This window comes from Chanodichthys erythropterus, chromosome 14, assembly GCF_024489055.1.
Source record: "Chanodichthys erythropterus isolate Z2021 chromosome 14, ASM2448905v1, whole genome shotgun sequence".
Taxonomy (NCBI): domain Eukaryota; kingdom Metazoa; phylum Chordata; class Actinopteri; order Cypriniformes; family Xenocyprididae; genus Chanodichthys; species Chanodichthys erythropterus.
Genome location: NC_090234.1, coordinates 24,805,339 through 24,820,059, shown reverse-complemented (window position 1 = coordinate 24,820,059; position 14,721 = coordinate 24,805,339). Strand labels below are relative to the sequence as shown.

At 38.1% G+C, this 14,721-nt stretch overlaps 1 protein-coding gene across 7 annotated transcripts in view; it reads right to left on the bottom strand.

Moving 5' to 3' along the window:
• Positions 1-14,721, bottom strand: part of LOC137035353 (diacylglycerol kinase beta-like) — a 126,194-nt gene that overhangs the window by 16,306 nt on the left and 95,167 nt on the right. The window contains exon 24 of one of the 7 annotated variants that reach the window (XR_010897057.1): positions 11,422-11,534. The exons of 4 other annotated variants lie outside the window; for them this stretch is intronic. Coding sequence is in view for 2 of the 3 variants with exons in the window: in XM_067408535.1 (XP_067264636.1) it covers positions 3,116-3,269 (154 nt within the window). In the remaining variant the exon portion in view is untranslated. Of the gene's footprint in view, positions 1-3,115; positions 3,270-9,888; positions 11,535-14,721 lie in introns of those variants that run through there. 2 more of the 7 variants (XM_067408535.1, XM_067408536.1) reach the window with 2 other exon arrangements.

Here is a 14,721-nt window from a genome sequence, read left to right as displayed (position 1 = left end):
CACAAGGAACCCCCTCTCTTCCTGCTCTTCCTCTTCTTCTTCTCTTTTACTGATGAATGCTGACGTCAAGATGATGCTTTAAGAAGCTAGAAGCTTCTAAGGAACCCCAAGCTTGTGCCAGGCCTCGGCCTAGACCTTCCATTCACCAAAGATCCTCTGAATCCAGCCGGTTCTCTTTCGTCAAGAAAATATCAGCAAAGATTCAACGGGAGCCTCCACAAATTGCATCAGGACAGTTTTAATTCAACTTGGAGAGACATGCAAGTATCAAACTTAGTCTCATTATCGGATACATTGAGTATCCTTACCCCTTTTAAAGAAGGGCCTGTTAAAACTAAACTGATGGTTTGCTCAAGGCTGTTGATCTGCTGAATGTCCAACAATGCTGTAACTTCTTGCTTCCTGTACTCTGCTTTCTCTCTCTCTCTTGGTAAACTGTATGCATGTATGTGTGTGAATGTTAGAGTAGTTTAAGTGTTTAGTCTAGTTAATAAAGTCTTGTTCATGTCACACGTAAGGTTGTCCGTGTTTTGCGCTCATGTACGGGAGTCCCTATTCATGTCGGTCCTGACTACAGGCTTTTAGTAGAATAAGATTGTTATTTCCCATAACCTGGAAATGAACATTTCTTAGTTAATAAACAATTAACACTGTGTGTTCATTGAACAACAGGTTAATTGATTGTAATATTAATTTTATTACATTAAGTTAATTTTATTGACTGATTAAAATATTAATAATTAATTATAACTAGTTATGATTAATTATTCATATTTATTTTGAGCTAATTTGCTACAAATGGTGGAGAATGCGGGCATGAATAAACAAAGATTATGAGCTTAAACCACTGTCAATTTAAAAGTGTGCATTTGATAATTCCAGTCAGAATATGTCAGACGATGCGCATTTTGGTCACTAATTGCTGGCTTGTTAGATGCTGATAAAGTGATGGCTTGAATTGACATCTCTACTGTAACTGAAAGAGTCTACTCTTGACACATTTTAGCATATGTTCAAATGGTATCAGTGTAAAGTTAATCTGATTTTAGCGAAGAAATCCTAATCTCAGTATTAGAGCGTAAGCCTGTGTTGACGAAGGAATCTCAGCTCAGCGGCATGTAAACTGTACCAGAATTGATTATTCTGCTTTGGTTGGAGAAATACCAATTGCAGTATTGCTTAACCTGTTTCTGATGAATGAATCTCAGTACAGTGTTATATAAATGTAGATTTGGGTAATGCTCCCCTGTTATAGTTAAGATTGATGTCATTCATCTAAACTTTGCCTGCACCTACAAGCATAGCTATCTTTTGACCAAAACTGTGTTTCACTCGCTGAAAGGAATATCAGTATTCATGCACAAGACGGACTTAACTATATATGCTTAAACAAGCTTTGACTTACAGCAAACTGTGTAATTACCCTTTAAACAAGTACAAGACGTTGTTTAAAGTAGAGAGAAGAGTTTACATGAGTAAAATTTGCAAATGCCAAAACATATTTGCATTTTACTGAATGTAATATCAAGTTTTTGAAAATCTGAAAGTATAAGCGTCACATTTTAACTCTATACGTAACTTGTTTGAAATGAGCAGACAGTCTCAATAAACTGTTTGAATTGCCCAAATGTGCATTGGTTCCCATGACAACGACTTGTCACAGGAAGTGCTAACTCATCACCCTGTGATGCCATATTGTAAACAAACCAGGCTAGGTGGCTAAGCTAACCTCACCTAGCAGCCCTACACCTCAGGCTAAGCTAACTAATAGCTTCTACAGTTAGTGGTTAGCATCATTTACGTGAAGCCTTTAACTATAGCTTGTGTGTATGCAGTGTGAACTGATCTAAACCAATTTCCCTTAACCACATTCCTGGTTTTCTGATTTCTTTCTTTCCTTACCTTTAATTCTTCTCAGCTAATTTCACCTGCACTTAGGTGCATTTCTCCCTGAACACTGTTCAGCTAAATCTGCAGTTACTAGGGTGATTAAATCTAAATTTAATTACATGTAAACTGTTTAACTAAAGAAGAATTCTAGGATTTATTGAGATATTTCAATAACACGTTGACTAAACTTCTGGGAGGGACACACACATGGTGTGGTCCTGAACACGCTGCAGCTGTGACCAACTATAGAGTGATTTCCAAAGCTAATCTAATTGTTAATCACTAGTGCTATTGACTATTCCCAATACCAGGTCATTCTGCTGTTTTAATCACTTCTTTAAATATTTTATTGATTTTAATTATAATAGCAGTCAGCTATTTGTTTTTACTAGTATTTCTTTCATCTATGTGATTTATTTACATTTTCCTGTTTAGTCTTGTGTGGTTTAATTTCCCAATATAACCACAAGCAACTAGACATACTCTCCTTCTTGATTTTGTTTATTTACAACAGTTGCTTCAATTTTATGAGCCAGTTACAAAGGAATCCGAATGATTGCTATGGCATAATTTTGAGCACCACTAATAAGCACAATCTAATAGGAAAGCTCTCCTCTTCCTCTCTCTTTCTCTTTTCCATTTGTTCGGAGGTCAAGCCTGTTGTGAGCCATCAGTAAGAAATACTAAGAAATAATCTGACCACAAGAACCATCTTAAGTCATTTATTAAAGCTAGCTGTATTTTATACACCTGGCTGCTCACTGTGCCTTTAGCCCTAAATTCTGTTTGATCTTGCAGTAGTCTCTTGCCCTTACTCTCACCACAAGCGTGCCTAAATGTTGCAGATGCTCAGCCTAACTGCCCAGATGGCAGACCAAAAGGACTGGCTATGTGTCGTGAGGAACACCCTCCTAACCAGTGCTGCTGAGCAATTACGGCACCAGAGCCAAAAGCAACTGGACAAAGATGGAAGAGAAGTAAAGGCAGATGACTCAAACCAGAGGTGTGATCACAATGATCTGACTGAAGTCAACTTTTTCTTGGCCCACATCCTCGCTGTTTTGAAACAGGAGGTGGACAACCTCAAACTCCAGATCACAGAGACTCACAAGGAGCTGATGCATGCTAAAAGCCACATAGACCAGCTAGAGATGGAGGCTCGGGACAGACACAAGGACCTGACAGAATAGAGACACAGAAGAAAAGAGAACTGAGACTCTCTTACCTGCAGCAAACAGAACCACTGCAGGAGAAACGTCTCACTTCTCCGCATGGAGTCAGCAGAAGAACCTCCCCCAGCCAAGCACAGAGGTACAGAGGGGGAGGCCAAAGCCTTCTGCTTGACACCTTATCAGCCATTTTCCTGAAATCCTCTGCAGCTGCAGAAGGAGAAGGATTAATTCAGACAGACCCAGGTACCAGACCTACCACAGGGAGAAGCCAGGGATGGGAGCATCCTCTCCCTGCAGACACAGCAGGATCTCCAACAGCAGGCAGCCCAAGGACGACTGGACACGCCTGCATCGGACTGCAGGAGCTTCTAACGCTAGTAGGATAGCTCCTTGAACAGTTCTTACCTGAGGAGTACTCAGCAGTACAAGCTTCTGACCACTCACACAACACCAGCTCAGAGACCTGAGCTTGTCTACTGTCTACATCAACCGCAATGGAACGACCACCACTCCAGGAGACACATACAACCAGAGCCCATCACAGCCTTCCAGCCTTGTGTGCCAGTGGTGTGTCTGATCTTTCTACACCTTCAACGTCGCTCGCTGGTGTCCATAGAAAGAACAACAACGACCGAAAGGGGGATGTAACGTCTGGACCAATCAGCCACACAATTATTCATTGTATTTAATGAATTACCCATAAACTCACTCTCCCTATCAAAGTTCTCTAAACTCATCCCCCTAAAACTGTAACCAGCATCCCAATGTTGCTAGCACACAGGCCAACCTAGGTGTCCTGTTACAGTTATATGGTACTTTTATGATCCAGAAGAATTCTGGAGAGACTAGTGACTCATTCTTCCTGAGAAGGACAAATAAACTCTCTTAATCCTATGTATTCTCTATATAACCACTTGGGAAATGTATAAACATGTATCCAAGTTTCCCATCTCATGACTTTCCTTTTATAGGCTTTATTCTATGTATTAATTCTCTCTTTTGAACTATTTTGGTATTAATGTTCCATAGTTGCAAATGTATAGTTAACTGAGATCACATTGGCAGCATGCTTGGTATCTACGGACTCCAACTTTCATTTCCTATTTGGTAATTTATGTCACATGTTACTAACTCTGTGACACATTAGTATTATAAGAATCTAGAAGGTTATTCTCTCATTCATCCAATCCAGTGTCTTATGCTAATATCTTGCTACAGAACAAAGACTCGTAAAACTTCCCTCTGAAAGGGGAACTCCTTATTGGCTCAGACACCTCAAGAGGGTGTGACATCTTCACCCCTTATATTCACTGATCACAAGGAACCCCCTCTCTTCCTGCTCTTCCTCTTCTTCTTCTCTTTTACTGATGAATGCTGACGTCAAGATGATGCTTTAAGAAGCTAGAAGCTTCTAAGGAACCCCAAGCTTGTGCCAGGCCTCGGCCTAGACCTTCCATTCACCAAAGATCCTCTGAATCCAGCCGGTTCTCTTTCGTCAAGAAAATATCAGCAAAGATTCAACGGGAGCCTCCACAAATTGCATCAGGACAGTTTTAATTCAACTTGGAGAGACATGCAAGTATCAAACTTAGTCTCATTATCGGATACATTGAGTATCCTTACCCCTTTTAAAGAAGGGCCTGTTAAAACTAAACTGATGGTTTGCTCAAGGCTGTTGATCTGCTGAATGTCCAACAATGCTGTAACTTCTTGCTTCCTGTACTCTGCTTTCTCTCTCTCTCTTGGTAAACTGTATGCATGTATGTGTGTGAATGTTAGAGTAGTTTAAGTGTTTAGTCTAGTTAATAAAGTCTTGTTCATGTCACACGTAAGGTTGTCCGTGTTTTGCGCTCATGTACGGGAGTCCCTATTCATGTCGGTCCTGACTACAGGCTTTTAGTAGAATAAGATTGTTATTTCCCATAACCTGGAAATGAACATTTCTTAGTTAATAAACAATTAACACTGTGTGTTCATTGAACAACAGGTTAATTGATTGTAATATTAATTTTATTACATTAAGTTAATTTTATTGACTGATTAAAATATTAATAATTAATTATAACTAGTTATGATTAATTATTCATATTTATTTTGAGCTAATTTGCTACACCGCGGTCACCTTGCGCTTGCTGACCGAAGTAGAGACCCGACACCCTGTAAAGCTGCTCTGTGACACTTACCATTAATAAAACTCTATATAAATGATGAATGGAATTAAACCTACAGCCGAAAGAGCTTGGTTTATAAAGGAGCATCAGGACCTATCAAAAGACAGAAAACTCTCTCATGCAAGGGGTCTGTGGGATGCCACATGGGTGAAAAGAGCAATTATTTATTGTGCTTCTAGTTCCCTCTGGCCTGTACTGTCCCAAGTTTCATGTCTTGGGCCAGTCGAAGAGAAGCCAGATGGTCAGAAGGAGCTGGAGAGGCTGCAGGAGCTGTGGTAGAGGTGCGGGGGTGGACAGTCTCTTGGCGCATGGACAAAGCATGAGAGCCACATCTCCGTGTTTACAGAGCGCAATCCACTGTCCACAGTATCAGCTTGTGTTACAACTCACGCTCACTCAGAATATACATTCCTGTACTACGAAATTTCTCTTGCATACTTGAAAAAAAAGCTTCTTTTACACTCCTCACTAGCATACTATATTCCCAAGCTATTCTTCACTGCATACTTTATCCTTGAGATTTTCTTATGTACTCTTCTCTAGCATCTCTGAGATCATCACTAATAAAGCTATTCTTATATTCTCTTGTCTACTCGTTATTCTCAGAAAACTCTTATGAACTCTTCTCTGTTAGACTTCATCTCTGAGACCTTATTCACTCATACTTTTTGATCAAGCTCTTCATACTCTATGAGGAGTGTGCTCTATTCTCCAGATATCCTTATGTACACTTTTCTACTATACTTATTATGAAGACTTCACTGGGGCCGTATTCACAAAACATTCATAAAAATAAAATTAGGACTTAAAGGGTTAGTTCACCCAGAAATGAAAATTGTGTCATTAATTACTCACCCTCACGTTGTTCTAAACCCATAAGACCTTCGACCGTTGGAACACAAATCAACACTTTCTGGCCTCCGACAGACTGCAATGTTATCACCACTTTCAAGGCCCAGAAAGGTAGTAAAGACATCAGTGAAATAGTCCATGTGACTACAGTGGTTCAACCTTAATATTATGAAGCCTCAAGAATACTCAAGAAACAAGAGAAGTTGTTGCTGAATAAAGTCATTATTTCTGTTTGTTTTTTTGCACATTCAAATTATTCTCATTGCTTCATAACATTAAGATTAAACCACTGTAGTCACATGGACTATTTTATTTGTCTTGACTACCTTTCTGGGCCTTGAAAGTGGTAATTAAGTTGCAGTCTATCGGAGGCCAGAAGGCTCACGGATTTCATCAAAAATATCTTAATTTGTGTTCCGAAGATGAACAAAGGTCTTACACCGTTTAGAACGACGTAAAGGTGTGTAATTAATGACAGAATTTTCATTTTTGGGTGAACTAACCCTTTAAGAATAAAACTGCTATTTTGTTTTATCTTATTCTAAAGGTTAAAAAAATTAAGAATATTTTGTATTCCCAAAAATAAAGTGATAATTCACCCAAAATAAAAATTCTGATAAAATGAAAAGTTCATTTACTCACCCTCATGTTGTTTCAAACTCTATGAATTTTTTTTTTGTTGTGCAGAACACAAAAGAAGAAATTTTGAAAAATGCTGGTAACTATACAGTTTGGGTGACCATTGAGTTCCAATGCATGGTCAAAAAGATTGAATAAATGACAACAGAATTTTCATTTTTGGATGAACTATCCCTTTAAGAATGTTCTTACCTTTTTTCTTAAGATTGTTCTAAAGGCAAAACTTGCAAATTCTTGATTTTTTTTTTCTCGTTTTATTTTTAGAAACAGAGACAGCGTACAATAAACATTCTTGATAAGAATGTTCTCTAAAGCTACAAAATGTCTAAAATAAAAAAAAGGTCAGATGTTTAATTAATTTATTGGGTGGTTTCAAATATTAATATATATTAATATATATTATTAAGATTTACCAGTGTAAAGTTTTGAATTTACTGTCTTAAACAAGGCAGACTCATAAGTAAGATAGTATATAATCAGACAACATCAAAGCCTGTCATTTTATTCCTAAGACAAAAATAAAAAAATGTTCTTAAGGAAATATTTGAAAAATGTCCTAAATTGCTTTTAGGAACATTTTTGTGACTTTTTTTTTTTTTTTTTTTAAGATTTTTGTGAAAGCGACCCCTTCTGCACTTTTTCTCGAGCATGTTCTCTACACTAGCTATAGCTCTATCCCTGCTCTATTTATACAGCATACTCCTCATGACACACTTCATTCCCATGCTTCTATTCAATAGAGCCGTTCTCATTATGCCAGTATTGTGACATGTCTTTAAACAGTATCACACCACGGCAGACATTTACAATGAGCTCACTAAAACGAGCTCAAATGAACGATAGGTGTTAATTTTTACATTGTTTAGCATTTCATAACTTGTCATGACTCACATTCCGGGGTGGGTGATGTTCAATGAGAGCCCTACTGATAGTCTGCCACACAACTCATGCTCTCCTGATTATCACACACTCACTGTACGGATGCGCTCTGTCCGCACATGCTCCGTTCACTGGCGTTCTGCATCCAAAAGAGCTCGCCAGTCTCCCAACCTCTGTTCCCATGCCATTCACAAACAAAGCTCCTCTCACAAAGCAGGCCAACAATCACAGCTCTCATGACGCAGATCATGGGAAAGGGCCCCTTGGGCCAGAAACATCTTCAATGATTTTGAACCCCTGAGGGGTGAGAGCCACTCTTCAAATGTCCATCACTCTTGCTAAAGCGACAGCAAAGCTGTCGATTGGCTTTTTTGGCCACCGATCGAGGACACTGAGCCACAGTGGAAAGCGTCCCTTTCGTTCACTGAGTCACCGTGTTCCCACAATGCTCTTTGGGTGGAGAGTTTTACTTCTATTCCTGTCATGTGCGATGGGAGTGAGGAAATACAACACAAATCATTCGCTCTGTGTTTACGAGGTTCAGAGTGTGTGTACGTGTGTGTTTTTGTTTGTGGGATGTAAGACTGAATGGCCCCAGTGCCCTGAAATAGCCATCAGCACGAGTCAGTGTGTGGCAAGATCGCAATGGGAAGGGTGGAGCGACTTGTGTATGAGCCACAAAGAGAAAGAAAGAGGAGAGTTAAAGGGTGTGGGAAGCAGGTGAAAGGACAAAATGTCCCTCTGTGACCCTGAAATAAAGAGAGGAAAAAGGAAGAGCCGATTTAAGATAAGAGATTTCGAGATGCTGCCTACTACACAAATACTGCTTCATTATTTAAGATATTCCTGGGCGGGGTGGTCTGGGTGGGGGTTGGGGAAAGAGAAATTCACATAATTTCTTCCAAAACAGATGTATGTTTTCATGTTATTAAGCAGCTTTTGCATGCTTTCTTGTAATCATTATATGTTATATTCATATTTAACTCATTATCATCATATTAATCAATCTCATCACATACAGTATGTTAATACTACAACTCTTCAATGAAGCATGCTTACTAAGTAAGATACTAACTAAGATTTATTTTTTAAATACTTTCATTCAGCAAGGATGCATTAAATGATCAAAAGTGACAGTAAAGACCTTTTCAAATAATACAAAGTTCTGGCATGAAACTTAAGATGGTGCTGGCTGATAGGTTAACTCATTTGATAGCGATCACATCATATCTACATAGCCCAGCTGATTGGTTGCTGTGGTATCAGCGGCCAATGAGCTTGCTGCTCAATTATTCAAATACATGGCACTGTTTTCTGTTAGCAGTTTGCAGCATGCTTTCAGAAACCCTCCATCTTCCCCAGCTCCACCTGTATAGATCTGCTACAGGGTTTATTTCATGTATGTTATATGTGCAGCAGCAGCATGTCTTACATGCTCACAGCAATGTCTGTGAATGTATTAACATAGTATTGGCATATTAATGTATGTAGTAGCAAGTCTCTGTACTTGCTCTGCAGTAGCAGCAGCAGTGTAGCAGATCTATTCTGCCAAGACCAAATACATTGCCATATCCATTGCCATGCCAATCTCTCCGAGAATTGTCATGACAGAAATACTATTCTTTTAAAATTTAAATTCATCAAAAAAAAAATCCAGAAAAATGCACCACGGTTTCCACAAAAAATATTTTATAATAAGATATTAAACTTGAGCACCATTTCAACATATTATAATAAAGATTGGAGTAATGATGCTGAAAATTCAGCTTTGCCATCACAGAAATAAATTACATTTTAAAATATATCAGAAATAGAAAACATTTTAGAATGTCATAATATCTTACAATACCTACATTTAGGTAACAATTGTTTATTATTAAGTTATTTTTATTTTTTAACTCCACCCCTCTACAATTTTCAGGGCTCTCCAGAAAACATTCAGCACTACAGGTCTAATAACACCCCTGCTATTGTAACAGTCACATGCAGACATCCATTAGGACCTGAGTCATGTGGAAATTGTTGCGTAGAGTGAGTGAGAGGAATTCTCTATTCATATAAACCTCAAAATACACTCCATAGAGAGGTGGAGATGAGGTCATGATCTAACAGCTGTAAACAGCAATTCATTTAACCTCTGGAGCGAGTCAGCATCACCTAATGACTGTTGAGTTCTCAGAAACCCTGCAGCACTCAATGCTTCATTCTAAATAAAAAAGACTTGATTGGACTAACTAACCAACTAACTGTCAGAGTGATCACAGTTACTTTAGATTGGATGTGGCTACTGTATGTGCTGTATGCTGTGCTTGAGTATTTGTGCCTGAAGGGCAGTTAAAGATTACTGATATGAGTCACACTGCTCACAGCAGCCCACTCTCTCTCTCTGTCATTCTCTTTCGATCCCTACACTGTTCCTCAGTTCAGGAGGGCCTGGAGGTCTCCATGGTAACTTGGATTCATGTGAGTCAGTCAGTGGAGTACAGAAGAGCACAGAGAGAGAGAGAGAGTTGTAAATGTGAAGAGAACTAAAACAAATCAAAGAGAGAGAGAAGGAACAGGTGATGAACAACACACAGGTCATCGAAAAAGACATCAGAAGGGATTTCAAAATCAAGACGTCATTTACTGACGTTAACAAAAAAAAGAAGAAAAAAGGACAAATACAAAACAAAAACATCTCAAGGGTCTGACTTCCCACACAATGGTCATGTTGGCTTGAAAGGAGAAACCCATATATGGCCTCTATTATGCACAGTCATGCATATCAAAATGTTTATAAGTATGTGCACTTTTGCGCACTCACAATCCCATTGGATGAAGCTGAGTGATGTATGTGTATTAAAGGTGCCATAGAACGCTTTTTCACAAGATGTAATATAAGTCTAAGGTGTCCCCTGAATGTGTCTGTGAAGTTTCAGCTTAAAATACCCCATAGATTTTTTTCTATTTTGGGGCATAATTATAAATGATTCAGTGCGCGTCCCCTTTAAATGCTTGCGCTCCTCGCCCCAAGCTTGCAGCTCTATAATACATTGCATAAACAAAGTTCACACAGTTAATATAATCCTCAAAATGGATCTTTACAAAGTGTTCATCATGCAGCATATAAGATCATGTGAGTATAGTATTTATTTGGATGTTTACATTTGATTCTAGATAATATTAGAGAGAAAATTATAAACATGCAACCGTCTACAGTTTCTCTTCAGACAGTGCACTGTAGTGTCCCTGAGGTAAAACTAGAATCATTCGCCGCTATAGGAGAGGAAGAATTATCTAAACTTATCAAATCATCAAAATCAACGACATGTATGTTAGACCCAATGCCGACTAAACTACTGAAAGAAATGCTTCCAGAGGTCGTAGGTCCACTTCTTGATATAATTAATTCATCTTTAACACTAGGACACGTGCCAAAAACTTTTAAGCAGGCTATTATCAAACCTCTTATTAAAAAACCTCAACTAGATCCGAGAGATTTAGTAAATTACAGGCCAATCTCGAATCTACCTTTTCTGTCAAAGATACTAGAAAAGGCAGTTTCAACACAACTGTGTTCCTTTTTAGAAAGAAATGGAATCTGTGAGGATTTCCAGTCAGGATTTAGACCATACCATAGTACTGAGACTGCTCTCGTTAGAGTTACAAACGATCTACTCCTATAATCCGATCGTGGCTGTATTTCTCTATTAGTGTTATTAGATCTCAGTGCTGCTTTTGACACTATCGATCATAACATTCTTTTAAAAAGACTTGAAAACTATATTGGCATTAGTGGAATTGCTTTGGCATGGTTCAAATCATACTTATCTGACCGTTATCAGTCTGTGGTAGTTAATGAAGAGATGTCGTATCGATCACAGGTTAAATATGGGGTACCACAAGGCTCAGTATTAGGACCGTTGCTTTTCACTCTGTACATGCTGCCCTTAGGAGAGATAATTAGGAAGCATGGTGTTAGTTTTCACTGCTACGCTGACGATACTCAGCTCTATATTTCCTCGCGCCCTGACGAAACCTACAAATTCACAAAACTAACAGAATGCATAGCTGACATTAAAAACTGGATGACAAGAAATTTCTTATTATTAAATTCAGAAAAAACTGATTTCCTAATCTTTGGACCAAAAACTTCCTCACGAAAAAACCTTGAATACTAACACTTGACGGGTGCTCCATTAAACCTTCGTCCTCAGTTAGGAACCTGGGTGTGCTCTTTGATACCAATCTTTCATTTGAAAGTCATGTTTCTAGTATCTGTAAAACCGCCTTCTTCCATCTAAAAAATATATCTAAATTACGACATATGCTCTCAATGACAAATGCGGAACAGTTGGTTCATGCATTCATGACCTCAAGACTAGATTATTGTAACGCTCTACTGGGTGGTTGTTCTGCTCGGCTTTTAAACAAACTACAGTTGGTCCAAAATGCGGCAGCTAGAGTTCTTACTAGAACCAGGAAGTATGACCATATTAGCCCAGTTCTGTCAACATTACATTGGCTCCCTATTAAACATCGTATAGATTTTAAAATCTTGCTACTTACTTATAAAGCTCTAAATGGTTTAGCTCCCCAGTACCTAAGTGAGCTCTTAATGCATTATAGTCCTTCACGTTTATTGCGATCTCAGAATTTAGGCCAGTTGATAATACCCAGAATATCAAAATCAACTGAAGGCGGCAGATCCTTTTCCTATTTAGCACCTAAACTCTGGAACAATCTTCCTAGCATTGTTCGGGAAGCAGACACACTCTGTCAGTTTAAATCTAGACTAAAAACACATCTCTTTGCTCTTGCATACACATAACACATTATCAATACATTAACATTTTTCAAATCCGTTAAAGGATTGTTACGCTGCAATAATTAGGTCGGCCGGAACCGAGAACATTTCCTATAACACTAGATATACCTGTACATCAGAATAAGAATGGCATCTACGCTAATATCTGTCTCTCTGCTTATCCTGAGGTTTGACGGGTGCTGGATCCAGGCCGTATCCAGATCAGATGGAGAACCTGCGTCTGGACCTGACTACAACGTAGCCCAGGAGACAATGGGCCTAAAGATCCAATTCTGGCTGCATCTACAATTCAGATTTTTAATCCCCGTATCCGCTTACATATATTTATATATAATCGATTTTTAATCTCTATAATAAAAATGTACAATTCAGATTTTGATCTCCATATACATTTACATATATATATCTTCCAAGGGGTTTTTTCCCTCCTAGGACTTTTTTCCCAGTGCTAGCACGCTGGGTTTTTCTCCTAGGGGGGTTTTTTCCACCCCTGGAAGTCAGCCGACATTGGCTTAATGTAGCACCATCTTGTATATGTTACATATTACCACGCTTGTTTGTACAGTTTTAACCACTTCCCTTTTTTCTGTGCTTCTAATATGTAAAGCTGCTTTGAAACAATTACCAATTGTAAAAGCGCTATATAAATAAATTTGACTTGACTTGACTTGATTCTGAATGAGTTTGAGGCTGTGCTCCGTGGCCAACGGTTAAAAGCTAATGTTAACGTTACAGTTACAGTTAAGTTATACAGACTGCAAGTGTTTAAAGGTGCCCTAGAATTAAAAATTGAATTTATATTGGCATAGTTAAATAACAAGAGTTCAGTACATGGAAATGACATACAGTGAGTCTCAAACACCATTGTTTCCTCCTTCTTATGTAAATCTCATTTGTTTAAAAGACCTCTGACGAACAGGCGAATCTCAACATAACACCAACTGTTACGTAACAGTTGTGGTGTACGCCCCCAATATTTGCATATGCCAGCTTATGATCGAGGCATTACACAAGGGCAGCCAGTATTAACGTCTGGATCTGTGCACAGCTGAATCATCAGACTAGGTAAGCAAGCAAGGACAAAAGCGAAAAATGGCAGATGGAGCAATAATAACTGACATGATCCATGATATCATGATATTAGATGACATGTGGCATGACGAACACTTTGTAAAGATCCATTTTGAGGGTTATATTAGCTTTTAAAGGGGCCGTGGCCTAAATCGGCTCATATTTAATGATGCCCCAAAATAGGCAGTTAAAAAAATTAATTAAAAAAAATCTATGGGGTATTTTGAGCTGAAACTTCACAGACACATTCAGGGGACACCTTAGACTTATATTACATCTTTTAAAAAGACGTTCTACAGCACCTTTAATAATGAAAATAGCGACGGATCTTGTATCTGTGAATACAGTAAAAAAAAATGGTAACTTTAACCACATTTAACAGTAGAAAAACAAATTTACACAGTTTACAAATTTATCCGGCTCTGTGCACAGCTCCAGACATTAATACTGGCTTGTCTAATGCCTTGAACATGGGCTGGCATATGCAAAATTTGGGGGCATACAAATTAATGATCACAACTGTTGCATCACAGTCGGTGTTATGTTGAGATTCGCCTGTTCTTCTGAGGTCTTTTGCAAAAATCAAATTTACATAAGAAGGTGGAAACGATGGTGTTTGAGACTCACTGTATGTCATTTCCACGTACAGAATTATTATTTAATTTATTATTTATTAATTAATTAATTATCTATGCTGAGGTAAATTCAATTTTCAATTTTAGGGCACCTTTAAATACCACTGAAAATAATGTCAAAATCACAATGTTTTCACCTACATATTGAAGCCCATTACCGCTTTATAGTAAAATAATAAAGTAAAATAATTGAGAGATTAAGTTTAACATTAAAAGTTTAAAAAGAAACGATGTCACACTGAGTTATAAAGTAGAACTGTACAGAACAGCAGAACTGTATAAGGAAAATAAATGTTGCAATTAAGTGTTATTTTGTGTGGTTCTGCACAAGATTAACACAGGAAGACATACGTTAATGTTTAATGCTGTGTTATGTTATTTTTCAGAGAGTTCTGTTATGTAAGTTTTGTAGGGTTACCATTGTGGTGAAGAGTAGAGCCTGTGGTTAGGTTGAGGATGGGCTACAAAACTTTTAAGACCACATATGCTGTATGTTGTTTTATTATATATGTGCAAGTACATAATTATAGTTTCTTTGATAGTTATAATTAGGGGTGGGAGAAAAAAAATTGATGCATCATGATTCTCTCTTCAATGATTCT